This window comes from Paroedura picta, chromosome 3 (genome assembly GCF_049243985.1).
Source record: "Paroedura picta isolate Pp20150507F chromosome 3, Ppicta_v3.0, whole genome shotgun sequence".
Lineage (NCBI taxonomy): Eukaryota > Metazoa > Chordata > Lepidosauria > Squamata > Gekkonidae > Paroedura > Paroedura picta.
In genome coordinates, this window is record NC_135371.1 from 106,695,502 (window position 1) to 106,720,680 (window position 25,179).

At 43.1% G+C, this 25,179-nt stretch overlaps 1 protein-coding gene across 1 annotated transcript; it reads right to left on the reverse strand.

Moving 5' to 3' along the window:
• Positions 1 to 593: 593 nt before the first annotated feature.
• IL12B (interleukin 12B) lies at positions 594 to 24,965 on the reverse strand. The gene is made up of 8 exons (XM_077324332.1): positions 24,483 to 24,965; positions 12,191 to 12,260; positions 10,451 to 10,741; positions 9,736 to 9,859; positions 5,816 to 5,994; positions 3,084 to 3,238; positions 2,023 to 2,175; positions 594 to 1,803 (listed from the first exon to the last, which is right to left on the reverse strand). The coding sequence occupies exons 2-8, from the start codon at positions 12,258 to 12,260 to the stop codon at positions 1,762 to 1,764; spliced, it is 1,014 nt and encodes a 337-aa protein (XP_077180447.1). The 5' UTR covers positions 24,483 to 24,965; the 3' UTR covers positions 594 to 1,761.
• Between the last annotated feature and the right edge of the window lie 214 nt (positions 24,966 to 25,179).

The window sequence follows — 25,179 nt, forward strand, 5'->3', positions numbered from 1 at the left end:
CCTGCTGAATTCGGATCTATTTGAACCTGGTTCTTTCTCCTCCCCCACCCCAAGTTGAAACAGAAAGCTTTCTGCATTGGATTAGGGAAGCTTTGAGGGGGGAGGGGGAGCGGTGGTCGCAAAGCTAAACCACCTTTCCTAATGAGGGCAGGGGGGTTGGGTGAAGTACAGATACAGGAGGTTCAGGATTGTAGCCAAGGTAAGCCAGAGATATCAAGGTCACAGGGGACTGTCCCTGGATGCTCTTCTACATGCCCTCCATATTGTTTATTTGAATTCTTGTAAATATTTTGTAAACATTTTGTACTCGCTGATGAACTGACACAAACCACCATGAAAAGCTTGACAGTTTGTAGGAGGTTCATGCCAGTTGACTTCACAAAACAAGAACCAGCCAAAATTTGTAACAAATTTTAGTTTCTGAGCTAGTTAATGCCCATTTCTACCCAGAGCTGTCAACCCTGCAAATAAACCTGAAGGGGGGGGGATGAAGAAAATCAGGAGGGGACACTGGTACAGAATACATTTATATCTCTAATTGGGAGGCTGGGTATGTTTTTATAATAACAATGGAAGCAAGCATTTTAGTTCAGATGATGTCTTTAATAATGTGTACTTTCCTTTCAATAAAAGTTTTATCTTCATACCAAATTTTAAAAGGTACATAAATATGAGTTACAAATACACTTACAGAATACAGGAAGGAAAATAATTACTCCAACAGGATTAAAATAACTCTCCCTATCAAAACAGCTTATGTATTTCCTATCAGTAAAAACAAGCTTCTGTCTGTCTGAATGTCTGGAAATATAGCTCATCATTGCCAACCAGCACGATTCTGATTCCCCCCTAGGGCTGCCAACCTCTATGTGAGGCCTGAAGTTGTCACAGAACTACAACTGATTTCCATACTATATAGATCAGTTCCCCTGGAGAAAATAGCTGCTTTTGGAGGGTGGACTCTGTCATGACACCTCTCCTGAGCTTCCTCCTCACTCAAACTCTTTCTTCCCCAGGCACTGCCACCCGGAATTTGCCAAGCCAGAGTTAGCAACCTCTTCCCCACCATCACCACATGTTTATTTCTGTTAACAAAGACTGTCAGTTCAGGACCAATAGGAAAGGGAATCAATAAAAATAGCAGACGGCCTGCTCAAAATAGGGTAAACTTTTAAAACGTCATCTTATCAAGCTGATGCCACAGTAAGCTGAACTTCCCTTGCTGGGATGGATGCAATATTGTAGCAGCTTCTGGACTCTTCATTCATCTCCACAGGCATAACCTAGCAGAGACTTTCTGCCAGGAATGGGGAGTTTTGTTCCTGAACATAGTCTTCATTCATATGTAACAAGAAACAGTGTTTAATTAAATCTACTTAGTAAGTAGATTATGTTTTATAGGCGTGTACTACATTTTGACAGGGTACATTGAATGAAATCCTGTAGAACCAATGGCTTGAATTGTGCAGAAAATAGCTTACTGAAGGAACTGCTGTCAGTAGAGCAGGACTTCTGTCTCTTGCTGCAGCCCCAAATATCCCTAAATGTGGCTGTATTGAGGGGCGGGGGACAGAGGATCACCCTCCAGCAGCAGCATGAGGGGGGTGTCAGAGGTTGGCAAGGGGAGGCAAAACTGGTGAAAATTAATTCCAAATAAATAAATACCAAATGTCAGCTATTATAACAATTCTTGCCCATTTTCTCGGGCATTGTCAGCTTCAATTCTTCTGTCAATTACATGGAGCTATTTATATTTTGTTGTCATGAGTGTGATGGTTTTGACCATTCTTCTGTGATGTAACACTGAAAAGTAAAATGAAATATCTTCAGTAAACGTAACGTACCTATATCCTCACCATGTATACATTTGATAACTTTGATAGGTTTGACTCTGCCTGACAACTAGAATCAATTTTTTTCTTCTGCTTAGATTATCTTTCAAATCAGCTCCCCACTTGTCCTGAACTGTATTCTGATTCTTTACCTGAAGGCTGTTAGATAGTTTCTATTAATCATCTTTACCTTAGACCATTCACTCCAAGCAGAAATTGTGTTGTAATAGTCCCTGGATCGGATATATATTTCATTTCCATATAATATGTTTTTATTTCCCTTGTAATAGAATGTAGCAGCCAGGCGATTTCCTAGCTCTATAGGGTTATCAACCTCGTAAGTCTGAAAATGAAGGAAAACCATATTTCAATAAAGTGTAAAAATGAAAATAAGCATAAAGAAAACACATTTCTGTTAAGACTTCCAGAGGTTCCTAGACATGATTGCTCTTTAAAAGGGTAGGAAAGTTATGGAGATCAATATATAACAGAAAACAAAAAACCTAACTGGAATTAGCTAGGACCTGAAAATATGGATGGATGTCTGTGAAAATTAGACAACAGGTTACAAATATATATATAAATATATAAAGGATTGTGAAAGAAGTAAAATAATGCAGAGCCAGGCTCATGAGTTTATGGAGTGACTGGGTGGCAGAGAAAGAGGCTGGGATATCCTCGTGGTAATAGAGATGTGCATTCCATGTTCAAAGGCACTCATTTATTTTATTTGTTTTATTTATCTACTGGTGAATAGTGGGTGCTGAGGGCACTGGGGTTACTGTGTTGTATATTTGTTGGTTGGCAACTCAGAGCAGTTGGGGTGTTCAGTGTTGAAAATAAAATTGTGCCCTAAGTGGCTTATGGCCTGATCTAATAAACAAGTTATATGCCGTCCTGATCAGAATTAAACCCATCTAGGCCCACTGATGAGTACCCAGCTTGCTGGGGGGTAAACAGTAATGACTGGGGAAGGTACTGGCAAACCACCCTGTATTGAGTCTGCCATGAAAACGCTAGAGGGCATCACCCCAAGGGTCAGACATGACCCGGGGCTTGCACAGGGGACACCTTTACTTTTACCTTAGGCCCACTGACTTCAATCAGTTGGAAGGCTGCTTAGGACTACACTGTAAGTTTTCCACCGATCCTCACAGCTCTCCAGTTTATAACTTCTGTTGATATTTTCTTAGGGTGGAACATATACCAACATGCCACAAAAGGAAGAAAATCTAGTTAAAAAAGAATTACCTTTTCTGTAGGTTTTACAACTTTGATCTCATATTTCAGCCTAAAATAAGATTCTGGATTATCCCAGGTTTTGGGGGGGTCCCAGGTCACTTGGTAAAGCTTGGATGTCCGATTTCTTCTTATTTGATACTCACACTCCATAGCATCAGGCTTTACTGCAAGGCATAATTAAATTAGCATTAGTTTAATGATACACACACACAGCTGGAAAATGAGGATCTGAATGCTGTAACAACAGCTATGGGTAGGGAGGGTTTAAAAACCCTCCCTAAGCTGTATGAGCCAAGACAACAGGCTCTGAGCTCTGTGACTGGCTGGCCACAGCTGAGTGGGAGTTGTACTGGCTGAGGGCTGTAGGGAAGACAGTCAAGTCAGAACTGAATCTGAGACTGGTTGGAGAAAGATCTGACATATCCTTAGCTGAAACACCCATCTGCGGAGAAACACTAGTGGGAGTACCGGGTTTTCGATTTACAGAGCTAATCCACATGGAAACTTGGGCAGTGATTTGGCAGAGAGAATTTGGGCAGTCATGTGTTGGCTCCCAAATTAAGCCAAATTGGAAGGGAATCCTTCTAAGGAAGAGGAAGACCTCTGCTTAGTTGTAAGGGGAAAATCAGGGGTGTATTTTCCAAGGTATCTCTCTCTCTCTCTCTCTCTCTCTCTGTATTTATTTATATTTATATACCACCCCCCCTAGTGACAGATTTTATTTTCCTGGGCTCCAAGATCACTGCAGATGGGGACTGCAGCAAAGAAATTAAATGACGCTTGCTCCTGGGGAGGAAAGCTATGGCAAATCTAGACAGCATCCTAAAAAGCAGAGACATCACCCTGCCAACAAAAGTGCGTTTAGTCAAGGCTATGATATTCCCAGTTGCAATGTATGGCTGCGAAAGTTGGACCATAAGGAAGGCCGAGCGTCAAAGAATTGAGGCTTTTGAACTCTGGTGCTGGAGAAGACTCTTGCAAGTCCCTTGGACTGCAAGGCGAACAAACCGGTCAGTCCTAGAGGAGATCAACCCTGACTGCTCTTTAGAAGGCCAGATCCTGAAGATGAAACTCAGATACTTTGGCCACCTCATGAGAAGGAAGGACTCCCTAGAGAAGAGCCTAATGCTGGGAGCGATCGAGGGCAAAAGAAGAAGGGGATGACAGAGAATGAGGTGGCTGGATGGAGTCACTGAAGCAGTAGGTGCAAACTTAAATGGACTCCAGGGAATGGTAGAGGACAGGAAGGCCTGGAGGATCATTGTCCATGGGGTCGCGATGGGTTGGACACGACTTCGAACCTAACAACAACAACAACAACCACCCTCCCTCGTGGCTCAGGGCAGTTTACATTGAAACTGTAGCATGGTACAGTACAACATCTTGGTCTGAAATGCATAACATTTTAAACTATAAGAGCTTGCATCAACTTTCATAATACAGTAAACTATAAACAACTTGATTTTTTTAACCAGTAAGTTCATTTTAAAAGGCATCCTGTTAAGTAGAGCTTCTGCTCGAAATTTTGGAGAGTCAGGGCTAAGCAAAACCCCACTCTCTGATGTTTTTGTGATAGGCTCTGCCTCCTGACACATTTGGCAATTATTATTATTACTATTATTATTGTTGTTGTTGTTGTATTTATACCCCACCTCCCCCTGAAGGCTCGAGGCGGCTTACATAACCCCATCCCTTAAAAACCATAAAATAACAATAAGTTCCAGTACATTTACAATAGCTGGTAACCAATTGGTCACAGTGGCAACAATGATGGCTTAATGGTGCCCACAACTCTGTATCCGAATTCCAAAAAAGCCCTGTGGTCCCAAAAGATTCCTTTTCAGAAGAGACTGTTACCCAGAGGGGCTGTCTTGCCTCCTCTCACTACATTAACTTCACATATGGACTTCATCAGCTGGGTAGCATGCTATCACACAAGTTTCCTCTTGTCTGCTGCTTCCAGGAAAAGTACAACTGTGTAGCTAAATGCTTCTAAGGCTCTGCTGTCACAGTGGCCATTTCATCCCATACCATTAGGGGCTTTCTTTTTTTAAATTAATGAGAGTATAGCAGCACAGAAATGTCAGTTCCAGGTTCTTCAAACTCCCAGCTTTCTTTTTTTTCTGTCTAGCTCATTTCATTGCAAAGCTATACCTTTTAATCTCTGCAACTGAAGGAGCTAGAAACTGTGGTAAAAGTGTGTATTAATCTATCAGTCATTAATATTAGAAAGCACTTATCTCCTTTTTGTACAGAATTAGAAAAGTCAGAAGCTTTCCCCACAAACACCCATGCAGACTCTTAGGCCCATTATGCACGGCCGGCGAAACGGCGATTTCGGGTCACATAGAAAACGCGGAGGGAGAAGACGCGAAGCAAACCGCTTACGCATGGGATGGGATGCAATGGCGGCAAAGCCCAGAGTAACCGATTATGCACACGGCGACCCCGGCGCTGCTTCTGGTTGCGCCCTGGTCACCCAGAAGCTCCGCTTTCTTCCGCGTTTCGCTAACGCGCCTTTTTCGGCGGCATGTACTGAATATGTGGCCAGTTGCAGTCGGCTCCATGCGTTATTGGTGATTTTAGTCGCCGCCATTCCACCCTGAATGCGTGCTATCCACCCCGTGCATAATGGGCCTAACAGTGGCCCACAGAAGAGTCTAAGCTTTAACAGGGATCATACTAGTTGCACTTTTGCCAGCCCGGCTAAACTGAGAAAGGGCCTTTTCAGCCTTACTCACAGATATCCTTGATGAAGAACCTGGCAGTGTCATTTTCATATATATACACATCTTCATCAAAAACATGTAGATCAATTTCAGTTTGTTGGTACTCTTCAGCAGATTGGCAGGATTTCTCTTTCTTGCAGGAAACAGAATATTGTCCTGTAGAAACTCTTATTGGGTCCTCACAAGTTATGCTACACATGAATTCAAAAAGAGACAGAAATGTATGGTGAGTTCCCCCCCCTCTCAACCATTTAGCAAACTCAAGCTATTTCCTTCTCAGTAACAAGGGGTCTGTTGCTAGGGCCCATGTCGCACATGCTACAGACCTTGCACTTCCAGGGGCCTTGCACAATACCTTCTGTTATGTATGTGGACAATTGTTGCCACTGAACCTTATGCAAATAAAGGCTTGAGAACTGCACAGTCCCAACTAATGAGAGCATGTATTTGAGTAAGTGGACCAATGAACTGCCTTCACTTAGGACCAATCAGGTTCTTTGATGGGCAATCCAAAATGTGTATAAGTTCATGTTGTACCTGTTTCCTTTGTTCAGTGTTCGGAGTTGATGTTGGATTGAATAAAGAGCTGACTGATTTCAAAGAATTTGGTGGTTTGTGTCTACCAAACCTGCAAACACTTTACCTCCCCCTCGCCCCATTAGGGCTGTAGCCTCCTCCTTTTCCCTCTTTAAGGACACTCAGAATGATACCCCTTTCCACTGTGGGAGGCTCTCTGCTCTCAGTCTAACTGCTCCTGCCACAATTGCATTCTGCTAGGGCCCCACAATTCTTTAAACTGGCTCTGGTGCTACAGGCCCCGCAAATCCTGAAGCCGCTCCTATCTATGACAACAAAAGCAATGAAAAATCTTGTAGCTTTTTAAAGACAAAGACTTCGATTCTGTGAATGAGTTCCGTGCAAGCTCGATAGTCAATTCATGGGGCACAGTGGTTTTCAACCAGCTCTTGTGCAAGCAGGAGTATTAGAGAAGACTGTGTAGCAAATGCCTCCAACGTAGTGCTTGCTCATACCTTTTCTGTTACCCACCAAACGTTCTTAGAAAGTAAGCATGGCCAGGTGGGGCTTTTGTCCAGCAAGGATTCACAATGAACAATGGAAATGTGGTTGGTTGTGCGGATTTTCTAAAGTGTTACTTTTGTAGCAGTTACCACTACAGCACAAGGATTTTCACTGTGTGACTGAAGGTTGGGGTGGTCACTTTGTGTCTGAACTCTGCCTCCTGCAGCAGGCATTTTATGGCAGCCACTTTGTGACTGCACCCCCCACCCAAAGGTGAGCACATGTAAGCCTTTGTCACAATAGAAGTCTATGGTTCCAGAAGACTTTCTGACATTTCAGAAAAAATTGCTTTATTGCACAGTAGTTCTAGCTTCTCAGACACTGGGTAAATCATGATTCTCTAGTAATTTTCTGTTAATTAATATAACCATTTGCCAGTTTACTTATTTTCTTGAAAGAGGTCAGAGGATAGATTTTAAGAGGAGAAGGAAAGGAAACACTGTTTCCATACATTGTTTCTCACATATTAGGGCCAGACATACATAGAAATGGACAGAGTGAACACAGTTTGTCACCTGTAGTTTCTGTAATGTGTACTGATACAGAAGGTGTTTGGCATCTGATTACTATGGGTCTGCCTATCTTGTTGGTCCCCCCCCCCCAGTTTTGGAATGATGACTCACAAATTCAAATTTACTTGCTATGTTAACCTACTTTTAAAATCCCACAAAAAACAGAGCAAGTGCAAATCAATAAACTTGCAAAAGCATGGGAGCTACTAGCACAAGCTTCACAATCTACTTTGGGGTTGGAACCACCATCTTGTGATGGGAGGGGGGGCACTGCTTCTCTTTCCTCAGCTAGTGACACAGTGGTGGCAGGGGCAGCATTGAGTGGGGAGGGGATTAGAAAGCTAAGAGGAACTAAAGAGCCTGTTGATGCGCGTGAAGGAGGAGTGTGCAAAAGTTGGCTTGAAACTCAACGTTAAGAAAACGAAGATCATGGCATCCGGCCTTCTCAATTCCTGGCAAATAGATGGGGAAGAAATGAAGATAGTGATAGATTTTATTTTCCTGGGCTTCAAGATCACTGCAGATGGGGACTGCAGCAAAGAAATTAAAAGACGCTTGCTCCTGGGGAGGAAAGCTATGGCAAATCTAGACAGCATCCTAAAAAGCAGAGATGTCACTCTGCCAACAAAAGTGCGTTTAGTCGAGGCTATGATATTCTCAGTTGCAATGTATGATGGCTGTGAAAGTTGGATCATAAGGAAGGCCGAGCGTCAAAGAATTGAGGCTTTTGAACTCTGGTGCTGGAGAACACTCTTGTGAGTCCCTTGGACTGCAAGGCGAACAAACCGGTCAGTCCTAGAGGAGATCAGCCCTGACTGCTCCTTAGAAGGCCAGATCCTGAAGATGAAATTCAAATACTTTGGCCACCTCATGAGAAGGAAGAACTCCCCGGAGAAGGGCCAAAGCTGGGAGCGATTGAGGGCAAAAGAAGAAGGGGACGATAGAGAATGAGGTGGCTGGATGGAGTCCCTGAAGCAGTCGGTGCAAACTTAAATGGACTCCGGGGAATGGTAGAGGACAGGAAGGCCTGGAGGATCATTGTCCATGGGGTCGCGATGGGTCGGACACGACTTTGCACCTAACAACAACAACAATGGCTAATCTCCTCTGAACATCTGTTGCCTTGTAAACTTTGTCAGTGGTTCTCAACCTTCCTAATGCCACGACCTCCGCTGCCACTGCCACCGGTGGCCATGACCCCTTTCTCTGGGGAATGCCGGGTTCCCCCACCCTTCTCCCCCTCTCCCAGGCTAGCTGAGGTTTGTCTGCTGGGGTGTCATTCATCTGTTGTAAGACTCATGCTTTCCCCCTTCACCCTACTCCCGCTCGTGGGGGGAAAGAGGAAGAGAAGGTGCAGCACGTACCCAAGGGGTCGCTATGAGCTCCTCACTGGCCATCGACCCTCCCACCATTGCCTCTCTGCAAAAACCAGTGGCTGGGAAGGGAGCTGCTTAAGCTACTCTCAAGTAAAAGTGCTTTTGGGGTCGCTTTGATCTCCTCGCCCTTACCTCTCTACAAAAACCAGAGGCTGGGGGGGGGGAGAGGGGGGGAGAAAGCACAGTGTGCACCCAAGCTACTTGTGAGTAAAAGTGCTTTTGGGGTCGCTTTGAACTCCTCGCTGGCTGTCCCATCTGGAAAGGGAGCTGCTTAGCTTCCCCAGGGTGGGGGTGGGGGGAAGAGGAGAAGAAGGTGCAGTGTGTGCCCCAAGTAAAAGTGCTTTTGGGGTCACTTTGAGCTCCTCACCTTTGCCTCTCTGCAAAAACCAGAATCTGTAGGGGGGAAGGAGAAGGCGCAGCATGTACCCTAGCTACTAGTTAGTAAACGTTCTTTCGGGGTCGTTTTGAGCACACCATCAACCCTCCCACCTCTGCCCTTGCTTCTCTGTAACAACCAGCAGCTGGGAAGGGAGCCGCAAATGCACAATGTGGAAGCAGCGTGGAGGCGGCCAGTACCATGGCTCCGCTGCCTGCTGCCGCTGCCACCATGGCATCCACCAACCTGGAAACCACAGTGAAGGAGCCAGGGGACCCCAAATGGAGTCCTGACCCCCAGGTTGAGAACCACTGCCCTATGGGGTCACCATGAGTTAGCGGTGACTTGACTGCACTTCCCATCAACACCGTACTGGCATGACTACCATTTTCATTATCTGTAACAGCTGCAAATGTTAATATTTTCTGCCTCTACAGCTTCACCTTGAACTGTCAGTATTATTATAGCTTTTCAATTAACAGCGATTTCTCACCATCACTTCAGTAACTTGCCTATAGACTATCCATACACACCCGATCCTATATAGAAGCATTTGTAGCAATATATATATATTAAAAAGTGCCTCACTTGTTTTGACTTCTGATTGCAAACTTCAGCCTCTGGTTTTGGCTTTCAGGGGCTATCTTCCAAGTACATATGAAGTTTCCAGAATAATTCTTTGCTGTGCATTTCAGGCTGCTGTCCCTTGATTCTAGAATAAAACAAAAATATATACTTTTAAGAGTGTTTACAAATTTTAATTTTTGAAGTATTTCTAGTTCTGCTAACCATTTTTTTCACACATGTTGCCTAATAGCATTTAGGAAACTATTTAAAAAATGATTGGCCATCCCTCACATCTACATGCAGTGCATACACTCTACACTCTACACAGAAAGGTGGAAACTAATGGCTATGAGCTAAGTTTTACTCAGTATTTAATATTTATCATGTAACTATCTGCTTGATAATATACGTTCGTCATGGTTGAGGCCAGGGCGGCACCTGGGTGTTTTCATCGGGGGATCCCCCTTCCATGTTGATTAGATCTGGCCCTGTCTAATTGTGATAATTTGTCACTGTTTTTATGGGATGTTTTATGGGTTTTATTATATTAATGGATGTTGGAAACGGCTGTGATACCATTGGAGAACGGTGGTATAGAATTCTAAAAAGAAATAAAATTAAAAAATTAAAAAATGACAGACATGAATATGTTTTTAAAAATTCTTTGTGCAGCATACTGTTTAAATATATTGCAGTAACTGGCTGTTCTTTGAATCTACATGACTCACAGGATTACCTTCAATATTAAGAAGTTGATGCTTCTGTGTCCCTTGTGGAGTTATTTTAGCAACATACAGATTGTAGTATTTTAAAAGTATATTGGTTGCATTGCTCCAACAGGTGAAATTGCCAGCATCTGGGGGGTCTGTCACGCTTATTTTCAAACTCCTATCATGTCTGCCCAGCTTGTTATTTTCATTGTTATGCTTCCAGTAGACTGATTCATTGCGGTTTCCAGAGGGACTGCAGCTCAGATGTACTTCTGCAGGTGATGATTCATCACTCTCCCATAGGTCTATGATGTAACCTGAATATTGCAATAAACAAACAATAAGGAATTAAAATATATAAAATAAAATAAAAGAATCAGTAGATTTTAGGCAAACCAGGCAGCTTGACTTTCCAGCGTGGTATGTTCCTTGAAAACGCTGGCCAATTGGATCACTATTGCATCTCCATTTCAATCTTGAATATAATGTTTTAAAGATTTCAAGAGAATATCAGTACTTGCATGTATACCAGGAGATTGTTCCTCTTTAAGAAATGTTCATGACAAATGAATCTGCTTGAAGACAATTCTGGTGGCCACATGACTGTACATACATACACCGTGTTATAACAAGACTGACTTAGGCTAAACACAGATACACTTATTTAGTTATTTTATCACACATTTGCACCTGATTTATGATATAATTTTCCATACCACTTGGCAAGAGGATTTACAAAGTGGTCACCTGAAATTACTCAGTAAGCCTGCTGAGCGGCTGCACGCAATATGCCACACCATGACCGCTCCACTTATCTGAGCCAACCCTTCAGGAGCTGCAACCATGCAAACAGGGAAGATCAACACCTATCTGTACCTGAGCAATCATTCCCTGTTGTAGCTCCCACTTTATGGAATGACCTGCATGAGGAAGTCATGGGGATTCCTTATCAGTCCACATATTTTATAAAACAGAATTGTTCAAAAGGGCATAGTGACTGAATGAGATGTTGTTCACCCCACCCACCCCATTTTGTGCAAATTATTTATTTGATGCCTTGGCATTTCAATATTTTTTTCCACACCATTGTCTGTTTTCTAGCAGAAGCAGGCACTGAAACTTATGAAATATGGGAACTGTGAATAGGGAAATGGCTAGTTTCTGGCGTCAGCTAAAACGTGAATGAGATGTTTACGGAAACTTCCAGGGTTCTCACATCGATTCATAAAAAAAACCTCACAGCACCCAGGTCAGCAACAACCTGAAGAAAAAACATCCTATCCCTTAGTGGAGGCTTGATGAGATGTTATTTAGCAGGTAACATTATTTACCTCCATGGCAAGAAAACAAAACAAAACTGGGTGCTTATTTCAGTGTCATTAAAAGGGCAGGACATATCCCACCACACCTCAGGTAGCTGGCATTCCTATCAAAAAGAACAGCTTAATGTTTGACCTTAAATCAGGGCGAAATTTGCCCTGTCATATTCCTCCACTATGCCATTGTGTAGGCTTGGATTCGGGGAGACATGTCTCCAAAGTGCTTCAGAAGGTGCACAAAGTGACGGAGGCCAGCGGTAGTCCCTTGTGATTCATGGAGTGCTGATGTAGAGAGTCCCCAAGCACTGGAGGGCTAGAGGTCAAGGATGTCTGCTGTAGAAAGAGGAAGACAGAACCCTCCCATATATTTATAGAAGGCCATGGTTATCCCCTTGGATGCTGGAAATACATTGCAAGCCTCGAGCTACTATAAAGCAGATGACTTACCATTGTCCTGCACTTGCCACATTGCTCCTGAATAAGCAATAAAGCCGAGTACAGAAATTAGGATGCGCATCTGGAATGAAATGAATTTCAGATTAAGTATTTGTCGCAGAAAAGGTCAGAGTGTTGCCTACCTTGTGCCTGAACCTTTGAACTGTATTTTGATACCTTGGAATTGCTTTACAAACTTGGATTTCTAGGAACTGACTCTGTGAGCCTGTGGTGTGTGCCAGTAAACAGGCCATGCCTAGCACTTTCTTATTTGCATCCTTGCTGAATGAATGCATAAAGCCATAGGCCATTGCAAAACAATATTAAATACCACCAAAATAACATTAAAATACAAAAAACTGCATTTGTAACCATGAGTATGTAAATAAAAACATTAAGGGGTCCTGGGAGGAGTTTGGCGTGGCCGTTAACTGGCCATAGGAGCCTGTATGCTCCTGATTGGCTGTCTGCCCAATGGCTGCCCAATCAAATTATAGCTTCCATCCCTAACCGTCTCTTCATTGTTCTGCCACTTTGTTGAAGTTCCTGCTCAAACACCTGCTCAAACACCTGTCCCCATGGTGAGTGAGCTGCCAGGGTTGCGTGGGGGTCTAAGGCTTGGCCTGGTCTAAGCTATTCTCCTCTCACAGGGTTCTCCTGCCCCAGTTCTGCATGCACAAACCAGGCCTGAGGGTCCATTAGGGATCCACAGCTGTTCTAACAAATATTCCCTGCACTTTTCCTGTTGAAACATGGACTTTTCATAATCCCCACCCTCTGTACTTCTGGCCCTTCAAGCCTCCTTGAACTTGCTGGGCTCTAATTTTCTCATGTCTTTTACACAGAAGATCTGCCCAGCAAGGAGCCACCCAAAGAAGTGGCCTCTACAGAATAAAAATGGTCTGTCCTCAATGTGCCCCTAAGAAGCTTGAAGGAGCCTTTAAAACCCTGCAAACTGGTCTCAGGGAGGATCCCTGCAATAGACTGCAGCCAGAGCCAATGAGAATGTGGGGAAAGGAGAGTCAGCCAATTGGAGGGAAAGCGGTCTAAGGCTCTGTGTGCTGTGGGAATTCTGAGGAGAAATCCTTCTGGTTGGGGATGACTTGAAGATTCCTTGCCAAAGATTTTATTGTTGGACCTATTTTGGAAGGACGAAACAGCTGGGGGAGGAAGAAGAGTAACTCTAGTGTTGGGCTCTGAGAGCCATTGTGGGATAACAGTTAAAGAATGGCGGCCTCTAAACTGGAGAGCTCTCTCACCCCACCACCCTCACAGGGTGTCTATTATGGGGAGAGGAAGGGAAGGCGATTGTAAACTGCTTTGAGACACCTGAGGCCTGCTGGGTGACTGCGAACCATTCCCAGTTCTCTCAGAGCTCTCTCAGCCCCATTTCCTTCACAGGGTGTCTATTATGGGGAGACGGAGGGAAAAGGTGTTTGTAAACTGCTTTGAGACATGTGAGGCTTTTGGGGTGACTGTGAGCTATTTTCAGTTCTCCCAGAGCTCTCTCAGCCCCACCTCACTCACTGGGTGTCTGTTATAGGGAGAGGAAGGGAATGCGATTGCAAACTGCATTTAGACACCTGAGGCCTGTTGGGTGACTATGTGTAATTCGCAGTTTTCTCAGAGTTCTCTCAGTCCCACCTCTCTCACGGGTTTTCTATTGTGGGGAGAGGAAGGGAAGGTGATTGTAAACTGCTCTTTGACACCTGAGGTCTGTGGGGTGACTATGGGCTATTCCCAGTTCTCTCAGAACTCTCACAGCTCCATCTCACTCAACGGTGTCTGTTATGAGGAGAGGAAGAGAATGTGATTGCAAACTGCTTTGAGACACCTGAGGCCTGCTGGGTGACTCTGGCCTATTCCCAGCTCCACTCTCTCAGCTCCATTCCCAGTTCTTTCAGAGCTCCCCTCCCACCCTCCTACTCCTTACTCACCTTGCTGTGGTGCACCCCCGCCTCCAAGCCACCTCTATGGCACCCTCTCCTTGCTGGGGGGGCACCACCCACCCACACGCCCCATTCTCTGCTCCTTGGCCCCTCACCCTAGCTGCTCTGTCTACCCCCGGGCCTGATCAGGGAATGCTTTCCCACACTTGGACCTCATATTCACAAGAAACATTGTCTACCATGAGAACCTCCTCTAAGCTATGCAGAAAATAACTGTGCCACACTTCACAAAGGTCAGTTTTCTCCCATACTCTACTAACCTTCCAAACTACACATTCTTGCCACCAATCTCTCCACTCCCACACCCTCCTTTGCCACCAGGCCAGCATACCTCACCCCCAACACCCCTTCAACCCCATGCCCTTGCAGACTGGACATCCCTCCTCTTTCTCTTCCCACTCCCAAGCTCTAGCACCCATGGATACAATCTAGCTTCCTGGATACAATAGGCTTTGCCCTAGAAATCTATAAAACAACTATACAAGGAATAAGATTAGGCTTGAATAACACATCCCAGATAGACCACACTGGACCTCATGCTTGCTGACTGTCCAACAGATAGGAATGTCCTCTATCAAAAGCATCTATGGGATAAGAGTGAGAAGTTGGTAAAGTTTGCAAATGTTAGTAGACTATTTTGAAAACACCCCCATATTAAGGTGACCAGATTGTTCCATTTTTGGAGGGACATCTGGGGGCAACCGGCAAATAGTACTTATGCTGAAATTAAATATATATTACAATACTATTTTTGCGTTCTATGCATTCTATGACATTTTTTGTTGCTCCATATAGATCAAATTTTAATCAAGACCCCCCCCCCCCCCCGGTCAATGGTGTCCCGTTTTACCAATGTTAAAATCTGGTCACCTTACCCCATATCCAAATACTTCAAGATGCTTGACCTTCATTATTTTTATTTTGTCAGGCTTAGAGATGGGCATGAACTGGCTAAAGTTCATCATGAATTGTGGTTGGTTTATGGTTCAAAATGATGTTTGTGAATTGAAGAAGAAGAGTTGGTTCTTATATGCCATTTTTCTCTACCCAAAGGAGTCTCAAAGTGGCTTACATTCACCTTCCCTTTCCTCTCCCCATAACAGACACCCTGTGAGGTGGGTGACGCTGAAAAAGCCCTCATATTACTGAAGAATAGTTGATTCTTATAGGCCGCTTTTCTCTACCCAAAGGAATCTCAAAGTAGCTTACAGTCGCCTCTCCCCACAACAGACACCCTGTGAGGTAGGTGAGGCTGAGAGAGCCCTGATATTACTGGTCAGTCAGAGCAGCTTTATCACTGCTGTGGCAAGCCCAAGGTCACCCAGCTGGTTGCATGTGGGGGAGTGCAGAATCAAACCCAGCTTGCCAGATTAGAAGTCTGCACTCCTAACCACTACACCAAGCTGGCTTTCTGAAGAACTGTCATGAACATTCACAAATTTTGATGCAGTTCATCAAGCTTGTGGTGGTTCATCCACTCTTCACAAAAACAACTTTTGTGAGGAGTAGAAAGCAGGGGTTAAATGACTCATGAGCCATTTAAATGAAACAGCTGAGCGGTGGTCCTACTGCTCAGCTGTTTGGAACCCCTGTTTTCTGCTCCCATGGAAAATTCACGGGGAGCAGATAGCAGGCATTTAAATTTTTAATGGCTCATGAAACAATACCTAGTTGGTTCATGAACCAAACTCCCAATTTGTATAGGTTCATGGTTCCCAATTTGTATAGGTTCACAGTTCAGTCCACTGAACTATGGAAATGCAATTCATGCCCATCTCTAGTCAGGATTCCATTTCAATGTATTTAATCTCATCTAGCCCAAAGCAATATCCCGATATTAGCTGTATGTAAATTTGATGTTTAAAAATAATTTTGTGTCACCAGCATATTGCTCGTCATTTGGGTATGTGATGGTATATCATCCACGGTCTAAATAAAACCATGCTGGAAACAAGATGAAAACTTGCAGTACTAAAGAAGACAACACCCATGAAGATGGGCTCAAATGACTCAGTATTTCCTTCTTGTCAGATCTTGGAAGCTAAGCAGGGTTGCCCTGACTAGTATTTAAATGGGATTCCTCCAAGGAATATCAGAACCACCTCTGCACGTCTGTTGCCTTAAAAACCCTATGAGGTCACCATAAGTCAGCTGCAACTTTAAGGCATTTTCCACCATCATCCTTTTGGGGCTTTTTGGTCTGATAGGAACAGAACCACCATAAATGGGGTTTTATCTTTCCACCATTTGAATAATTTGAAAATGATTTCATAATGCACCATATCAGGTTCTTTTGTTTAGAAAATTTATATGCCTTCTATCCAGAGACCTGTTTGAGGCTGCTCAAAAAGGAAGAAATAGCTCAATAATAAAATCATAAATCTTACTAGAGCCATACAAAGAGCCTAGAAAGAGTATTCAACAGGATAAAACTATTTTCACAAAACTATGACTGGTGGATCATTGAAAGAACAGCTAAAGTACCTTAAAGATTAGGTATGCCTCTAGAGGGAAATTCTAAAGATGAGGTGCCACTACTGAACAACCCCATCTCTGGCCACCACTCGCCTTACTTCTGCAGACAGGGGCACAGAGAACAGGGTTGGGGAAGGCAAACTTATCATAGAATCATAGAATCATAGAGTTGGAAGGGGCCATACAGGCCATCCAATCCAACCCCCTGCTCAATGCAGGATCAGCCCTAAGCATCCTAAAGCATCCAAGAAAAGTGTGTATCCAACCTTTGCTTGAAGACTGCCAGTGAGGGGGAGTTCACCACCTCCTTAGGCAGCCTATTCCACTGCTGAACTACTCTGACTGTGAAAATTTTTCCCTTGATATCTAGCCTATATCGTTGTACTTGAAGCCCATTACTGCGTGTCCTCTCCTCTGCAGCCAACAGAAACAGCATCCTGCCCTCCTCCAAGTGACAACCTTTCAAATACTTAAAGAGGGCTATCATGTCCCCTCTCAACCTCCTTTTCTCCAGGCTGAACATTCCCAAGTCCCTCAGCCTATCTTCATAGGGCTTGGTCCATTGGCCGCAGATCATCTTCGTCGCTCTCCTCTGTACCCTTTCAATTTTATCTATGTCCTTCTTGAAGTGAGGCCTCCAGAACTGCACACAGTACTCCAGGTGTGGTCTGACCAGTGCCGTATACAATGGGACTATGACATCTTGTGATTTTGATGTGATGCCCCTGTTAATACAGCCCAAAATGACATTTGCCTTTTTTACCGCTGCATCACACTGCCTGCTCATCTGGTGAGCTGGACTGTATGGGAGGAAGTAGTCACACAAGTATGTGTGTTCGTCTACTGTAGCAAAATAAAACAACATTCAAGAGACACGAGCTTACCAGCATGAGCTTTCATGAATCAAGAGTGAATGAGAGTTCACTTTTTTAGATGCTATTTTAAAGCTTTAAAGGTAAGATCCAGGACATTAACTTGGAAATGAACAAGGGGTTTTATATGGCCCCTGAAGGCCTGGATGAATATTATGCTCTATACTAGCTTCAAAGCCTGTTCCTAAGAATGGGCCTTGAAAGGGCCCCCTCCCCCGCCCCCCAGGCAGGCAGCTTAAGGTGGCTTGCTCAAAGGCAGCTCAAAGGGGGCTGGCGGGGGCTGGGCAGCTCCTTAGCAGTGCCAGAACAGAGCTCCTTAGCAGGCAGTCAGCAGGCCCAGCCTAGCAGGCTGGGAGGCCCTCATTAGCAAGGCCAGCCTAGCAGGCCAAGAGGCCCTCGTTAGCAAGCCCTCCACCATGACCCTTTGCCCAGGGCCCTCTCCCCTCACCTGCTGCTGGCTCTACGCACTGAAGCGTCTGAGAGCAAAGAGGCTAGAGTCCAGGGACAGAGGGCAGGAACTGCAGGGGCAGGGCCAATCAGGACAAAGCTGGCTGCACCCTGATTGGCCCTAGTCTAACTTGGACAGCTGGACATGTCCCACCCCCTAGGCTGTTTCATAAATATATAGAGGATCAACTATGGATAAATATTAGTTCCATAGTTTTCCCATGTCAAGTGTTCTGTTCTTTCCAATGATAAACTGGGATCTTTTGTGAACTTCATTTGTGCAACTGTGTACAGTATGCACACACAGATTTGTACATGCAATAAAAAAAACTTCGGTATCTGGCGGTTGATTATCTGGAATGCTCAATTAATCAGCATCACCTGAACAACAAGCTGTCCCTCCCTCAAGATGTCACATAAGTCTTCTAGCGCACATCTCACTCCTGCCTCTTCAGTCAGCCTGCTTGATGACCTGAATATGGCTGAGCATCTGATAGTCAGTGTTACATCATTCTCAGATGCTTCCGTTTCCCTCAGCCTGCCTCAAATTGTTGGGAGCTAGCTTGGTCAGAGAACTGGCAGCTGGCCTTCTCATTTGCCTGCTGCATCAGACAGTTCTGTGGGAAGAGAAGCTTCCTGCCAGGCATGGGCGCTGTCAGTGTGCTGTACCCAAGAAAGTGCAATCTGATTGATGCAATTTGTGGCAAGCCAATGAGCCTGAGAGTCCACTGAATTAACTGATAAGCGTTGTTCCCTACAACATCCAGATAACAGCGCTGCATATTGTAGTTCCATAATGATGATATGTATCCCAACACATTTGTAGACATATACTCTGCCAAAATTCAGGACATGCCTGTGTCATTTTCGACAAGAAGATTATGCATGTAGCTACTTTTTCATAATAAGGACTATTTGGATCAGAATACAATATTGTAGGAAGAAATATTTGAGAGGAATTTACAGGCATGCCTGATTTATGTATGGTTTGCTTCTTTTTATTGAGATTTTAATTTTTTCACAAAATGCACACTGGAAGCTCTGTTGTTATGCAGTACAAATCTTTTCTAGAATCTAAAAGCCACAGAGAGATTAAAAAGCATTAGCCAAAGAAAAATAAGAGCTTTTTACTACCACACCAATTGGCCTTCCCTTCCTGCCCCCACAACAGACATCCTGTGAGGTAAGTGGGGTTGAGAGTGATCTGAGAGAACTGTGTCTGGCTCAAAGTCACCCAGATGGCTGTACATGGAAGAATATGGAATCAAATCCAGTTCTTCCAATTAGAGGCCACTACTCTTAACCACTACACCAAGCTGGCTCTCATACTCTGTTAGAATCATAGAATCATAGAGTTGGAAGGGGCCATACAGGCCATCTAGTCCAAACCCCTGCTCTTCTGACACGGATTATTAAGACCCCAAATATAGTTTCTGCTTCAACAGAAATCTTGATTCTAGTTGCTATAGGTCTAGAAAACTGGTTTTCTCCAGGAAATTAGAATTTTATTGCCATTATTTGACCAGTACAGAACTGTTGACAAGGCAGAAGAAGGCCTATGGGATAAGAGGCCTGGAGGCCTATGGGATAAGAAAAATCATATGATTTGTTTTTAGTTGTTCCAGATGAGTTTGGGTGAAAGGAAGAGATTGGAAGCAAGAATCTCTGTCTGGGTCCCTGAGAAGGCTCTTCTTGCAATTGATATAATAGAATTTTAATAATTATTATTTTCACTTAAAGTAGATTTTAAAGCACAGGACTAATTATAATTTTCTTGAATGGCACCAGAGCTTCTTTCAGTTGGATATTCTACTAAGCAAATGTTTAAGTTTTTCTCTACCTTAAGTGGCTATTCTGTAGGTGGAAGACAATTTAAGCTGGAAGTCTCTTTAGGCTGCCGGAAGGGTCCCTTCCTGTTCCTTTGCTGGGTGTTAGCAATCAGGATGTACAATTGTCAAGTGAAGAGTCCTTCAGATGGGTTTCTCCCAACTCAGTCCAAGATTTGTGCCTGGATCAGATTCAGATCTCATCCTGGCAATGTCATGATACAGAATACAGAATATCTTTATTGGCATAACAATTATTTAAAAAAACACAAAATGGTACAGCCAAAACAGCATGACCAAGCGACATGCACAATCCCACAACAACACAAAATGTTACAAGATGGCCATGCCGTGATGTGCGGTCCACAGTGGGCTCACAGAGGTCCACTCTTAGCCAGTACAGGGTTCAGATATGAGCAATTCACCCTTTGTATTGTTAACAATACCTTGGCTACTTCTCAGATAATCTCTGGATCACTTTCACCTTGGATTTTATGCATTGTGTCATTCTCGTCTACACTAGTAGATTTCAATTTTCTCCAATATTTAACTAGTGATTTTTGCAAGTGGAGAAATCTAGGGCACTCCATCAATAGGTGATATAAAGTGTCAGGTACATCACAGCCATGAAGACACAACCTTTCCACAAAGGGAATGTCCAAAAGGCGGCCTCTGGATACACTGGAGGGAAAGATATTTGGCTGCACTAAAATAAATGCTCTTCTAAGAGAACTATCATCCAATATTCCTAAATATGCAGAGGAAGATCTATATACAGGGAGGATTCCCCAGTTTTGAGGGGAACAGTTGATGTTAGATGTTGAGCTCAGTGTCTGTGCATCTATATCCTCCATTCTCTGCATTATTTGCCTCATGATAGTTCTTTCATCTTGGGAAACTAGTAGCTGGATGTTCAGTCCAATGCCCTGCAGTTTCCCAAGTATCTTCTTGTTTACAGGCTCCAAAAAAAAGCTAGCAGATTGAAGAGTAAAGAGTTTGGTGCTGCATGAAAGTATATTTTGACCTAATATCTAAATATATTTAGCCAAGAGTTTGTTGGCCAAGCTCTGCTGCAAGCGTGGCATTTTCAACACAATTTGGTACATTCAACAGTTTTCTAAAGAACAACAATTGTTGGCTTTCTAACCTGCTGTTGAATGCAGCAATCCATATAGGAACTCCATATAAAATTTGTGGAACTATTTTGGCTTTATAAATTCTTAGAGCAGCTAGGATATTTTTGTCTCCCTTCTGGTGGAAGAACTTTACTAGCAGTGCTATTTGTCCCTTAATGGCTTTCAAAAATTTTTCTCTACGGTTTACCCATTTACTATTATAGCTGGAAATAGTCCCTAAATATTTGAAGTGGTTTACCTGTTGCATTTGTTTTCCCCTCAATTGCCAGTGGTACCTATAGCGGGTTTTAGCAAAAACTAAAATCTTAGTTTTATCATAGTTCGTTGAGAGCTTATTTTCAAGACAGTAATCAATAAATATTCTTAAATATCGAAGCAGACCCACTCATGTTCTTGATAAGATTACTGTATCATCCGCATATAGCAGTAATGGCATTGGCCTTTTTCCCACAAGAGGGGGGTGTCCATTTACTTATTTAAAGTAACCAGCAAAGTCGTTTAAGAAAAGGCTAAATTTATGCCAGAGTTTCTCCCTTAGTATAGAGTCAAATGCTGTTTTAAGATCAATAAAGGCCACAAAGTTTGCCCCTTTTTGGTTTTGTATATTTTTCGTATTGAAACTCAAATACTTTGGCCACCTCATGAGAAAGAAGGATTCCCTGGAGAAGAGCCTAATGCTGGGGGAGATTCAGGGCAAAAGAAGAAGGGGATGACAGAAAATGAGATGGCTGGATGAAGTCACTGAAGCAGTCGGTGCAGACTTAAATGGACTCCGGGGAATGGTAGAGGACAGGAAGACCTGGATGATCATTGTCCATTGGGTTGTGATGGGTTGGACACGACTTCGCAACTAACAACAACAACATATTTTTCAGAAAGAGTGGATAATATCATGCAGTGATCTGTTGTTGTGTTTCCCTTTCTGAATCCAATCTGCTCTAGCCCAATGATGTTTACATTCGTAATCCAGTTTGTTAATTTTGTGGACAGCATTTTGGCATAAAGTTTTTTATATCCAATCCTGTGCTCCTTCTGTTCCCTCCACTTTTCATTCCTTTCCTCCTTCTGCTCTCTGCTCTCCCTCTGAGACAGAGGCTTCAGAGCTTCCTGCAGAGCTTCCTGCAACATGTGCTAGCCTCCTGCTAGCCTCGTTAAGGCAGTGAGTGGGGAGGCGGAGACTGCTTTTCCTTCCCCTCCCACTGTCCCTCCCAGGCTTGCTGCTTTGTTCTTGCTTCTGTTCTTCAGGCAAGTATACTTGTCTTCCACCCCACCCTCCTTTCTGGCAGCTTTTTTAAAATACTCGCATATAAACTGAGGGGGACCTTTTCAGCTTAATAAAAGGACTGAAAAACTCGGGTTATATGCGAGTATATATGGTATCTTTTTTTCTCCCAGTAATGATACTTAGCATTTTTTTCTTTGCACCTATTCTGACATTAATATCACCTGCAAGAATCATTTTGGCCTCTGGGTATTTACATATATCTACAAGGAAATCTTGTCTCCAGTTTACTTTACCCCCTGCCACTTCTATTAATGGGGGGAGATAGATATTTACCAAGATTATACTTGGTTTAACATGGATTTGGACTGCTTGTGCAAAGGGAGGGCAGTCGCCTATTGTTGTTACTTTTCCTTGAATTCTTGAATTCACCAACACGCAAAGTTGCATTCTACCATGATTTTATGATGGAAGGGCTTTTATATTATACGAGTAGAAACCCTGCAGAGATAGCTCACTTATGCCCATGTTTCTTGTAACAAGATTATATCATATTTTTTTTTTAGATAGGAGCAAAAATCAACATCTCCACATTTATTATTCCAGCCTGCAAAGTTCCAGGACACTATTTGAATATTTGATTTCTGTGTGGGTCAATTTGTTTCTATGGACGATCTAGTTGTCATTTTTGTAGGTATTTCTGTCATTTCTTCTGTGATTTTTTCCCTGTTTAAAAATTCAGTTTCATCTGCTTCATCCTCCACTATTATGCATCCATTTTTTAACAATCACAGAATTAAAGGAGCCAATTGAAACTCATTTTGAGTGTTGGTTTGCTCTCTGGATTTCTTATTTACTTGATCTCCTGCATCATCCATTAGTTCAATCAATATTTGAGCTGTTAATCGGGTCTAGATGGGGTTTGACTCAGCTCAGGGGGGACGGTGATTTTACCAACTCCTGAAAATTAGTACTAAGACAATTTAGCTGATTTAATATACTTGTTTGAGTTTCTAAAGATAACCGGGGAAAGGATGTCACATTTTCCTCCAAGGAAGTATCTAGGGATAGAACTCCTTTAGTTTTAGATTTCACTATATTGGTAAGTAATTGTGATTCACGGTTTTCACTATCTTTCTCATGATCTCCTTCTGAATGTTTTGGGGTCAACAAGGGAATCACCATTTTGTTTTCCAGGACTCTAGTTGCCTTTATCCCCTTTGTCCAAAGTTTTCCTCTTTGATGGAAAAGAAGGGAAGTTAGCAGTTCTGTTTTGAGCTTAACAATACTCTCGTCGGTTGGTAGGGAAGACTTAAGGTTTCATGGTGAGTTAGGTCAATGTGACGTGAATTTATGTCAAAAAGGGCACTCAAAAATGATTTAATTCGTGCAGTTGCTTTCCCATTTGGAATTATTCCTCTGAATTTGAAAATGGTCAGGCAGACCTTAGATTGCTGCAGGACCAATTTTTTTTGGGGGGGGGATTTTCCATTTATTTCCTTCTGATTTTGATGTCACTTTTCCCCTTTTGTATCACCTATCTATTTCCTTCCTATCACTTCCACCAGTGGATTTAGATATTTCTAAATTTATCCGCTCAATTTTCATATTCATTTCTTTAATAGAGATGAAAATTAGTTCCACGGTTCTGGACACCAACTGAAGTAAGGTTTCACATTTTTCTTTCTCAGCAGTAATTAAGGATTTTCCAATACCCTCCAGTTCATGTCTAGTTTCATTTTCTCCTGGCTCCCATCTTTTTGGGCTGAAGGGTGCAGCCTCATGATTTATTGAGGTATCTAACAGGACTGTGGTCTCCTGGGCCAGTGGTGCATATCTATTTCTAATAGGGATTGGAAAATAGTCATCCATTTTTTTCTGTTTCTGTGGGGGCTGCACATCTCTACTGTATTTCCCTCCACCCATTTGAAAAGTTAGTTGTTTGCTTCCTTTGATCTTAGTATGATATTCTGTTTTGTTAAGCACATTTGTAAACCACTAACTTTACTTATGTTAAAAAGTATGGTCTAAAAATTAGTTTCTAAAATTTATAACACTTCTATAACATCTCTAACACTTCTAAAACTTTCTAAAAAACATCAAATTCATTCAACCAGTTCTAAGACCACTGAACCCCTCCAGGAAGGGGAATTGAGAGAAGAAAAGGGGAAGGGAGTGTGGGGGGTAGATAACAAAATACTAAGAAGATCTTCCCAGCAAACACGCCTAAGTCATGAAGTCCCTAGGAGTTTGGAAGACTTCTGAGAAAGTTTTTTTCACACTTGAAGAGGAGCCACTCACTGACTCCAGTTTCACAGTTTGTCTCTCCCAAGGAGGCAGAAAGCTCAGTTCAACTTCCACCCCTCGAAATCGTCACCTTTCTTATGGCGGTGTCACCTCTTCCAATGCTGATACTTAAGCTGATAAGCAGGAGATAATTTGCTGAGGAAGAGGGAGTTGGAAGCCAGTAGTTGTTACTTCTTGACTTGGCTTTGCCACAGGGCTACAATTCCTCTTATTTTAGCAGTTCCTTGTTTAAAGCAGCTCTTAACCCTTACATGGCGTTTGGCTGACTGTTCACCTCTGCCTCCACGCTACCGATGTTTTTCTCTTCCCAGCTGCTTTTTCACAATGGAGTTCTCCGTTCCACACTCGGCTCTCTCTCTCTACCCCAATTAAGCAGTTATTATTCAGCATTCAGCTTTAACCACTACACCAATAATATTATTTCTCTCTAGCCCAGCTGCTTACAATAGGGCTCTCAGTCTCCAGCTAAGCTCTCCCACTTCGTTCCTCCTGATCGTGAGCACTTGAACTGGCTTCTTGGTCCTTAAAACTAGGAGCTTAAACGCCTGATTAAAACTTAATGAGTAATAGTTGGCAGACTCTCTCAGAGTTTTAACAGTCTGTTATGGAGACAGCTGGAATAGTTAAAAAGCAAAGTTTAAAAGCAAAGCTCTGCTTGCAGAGCAGCAGCCAGTGCGTCCACCTCCGCCAGGAGCACCGGAAGTTCAACGTCGTCATGATACATATAACAATATGCTGATGACACACAGCTGTATCTGTTAATGGAC

Excerpts from the sequence above, each read along its gene's own strand:
- IL12B (XM_077324332.1), bottom strand. The coding sequence starts at position 12,260 with ATGCGCATCCTAATTTCTGTACTCGGCTTTATTGCTTATTCAGGAGCA. Across the intron at positions 9,860-10,450 it reads TCAACTTCTTAATATTGAAG|AATCAAGGGACAGCAGCCTG; the intron begins GTAATCCTGTGA and ends GTTTTATTCTAG. Across the intron at positions 3,239-5,815 it reads GTTCTTCATCAAGGATATCT|TAAAGCCTGATGCTATGGAG; the intron begins GTGAGTAAGGCT and ends TATGCCTTGCAG.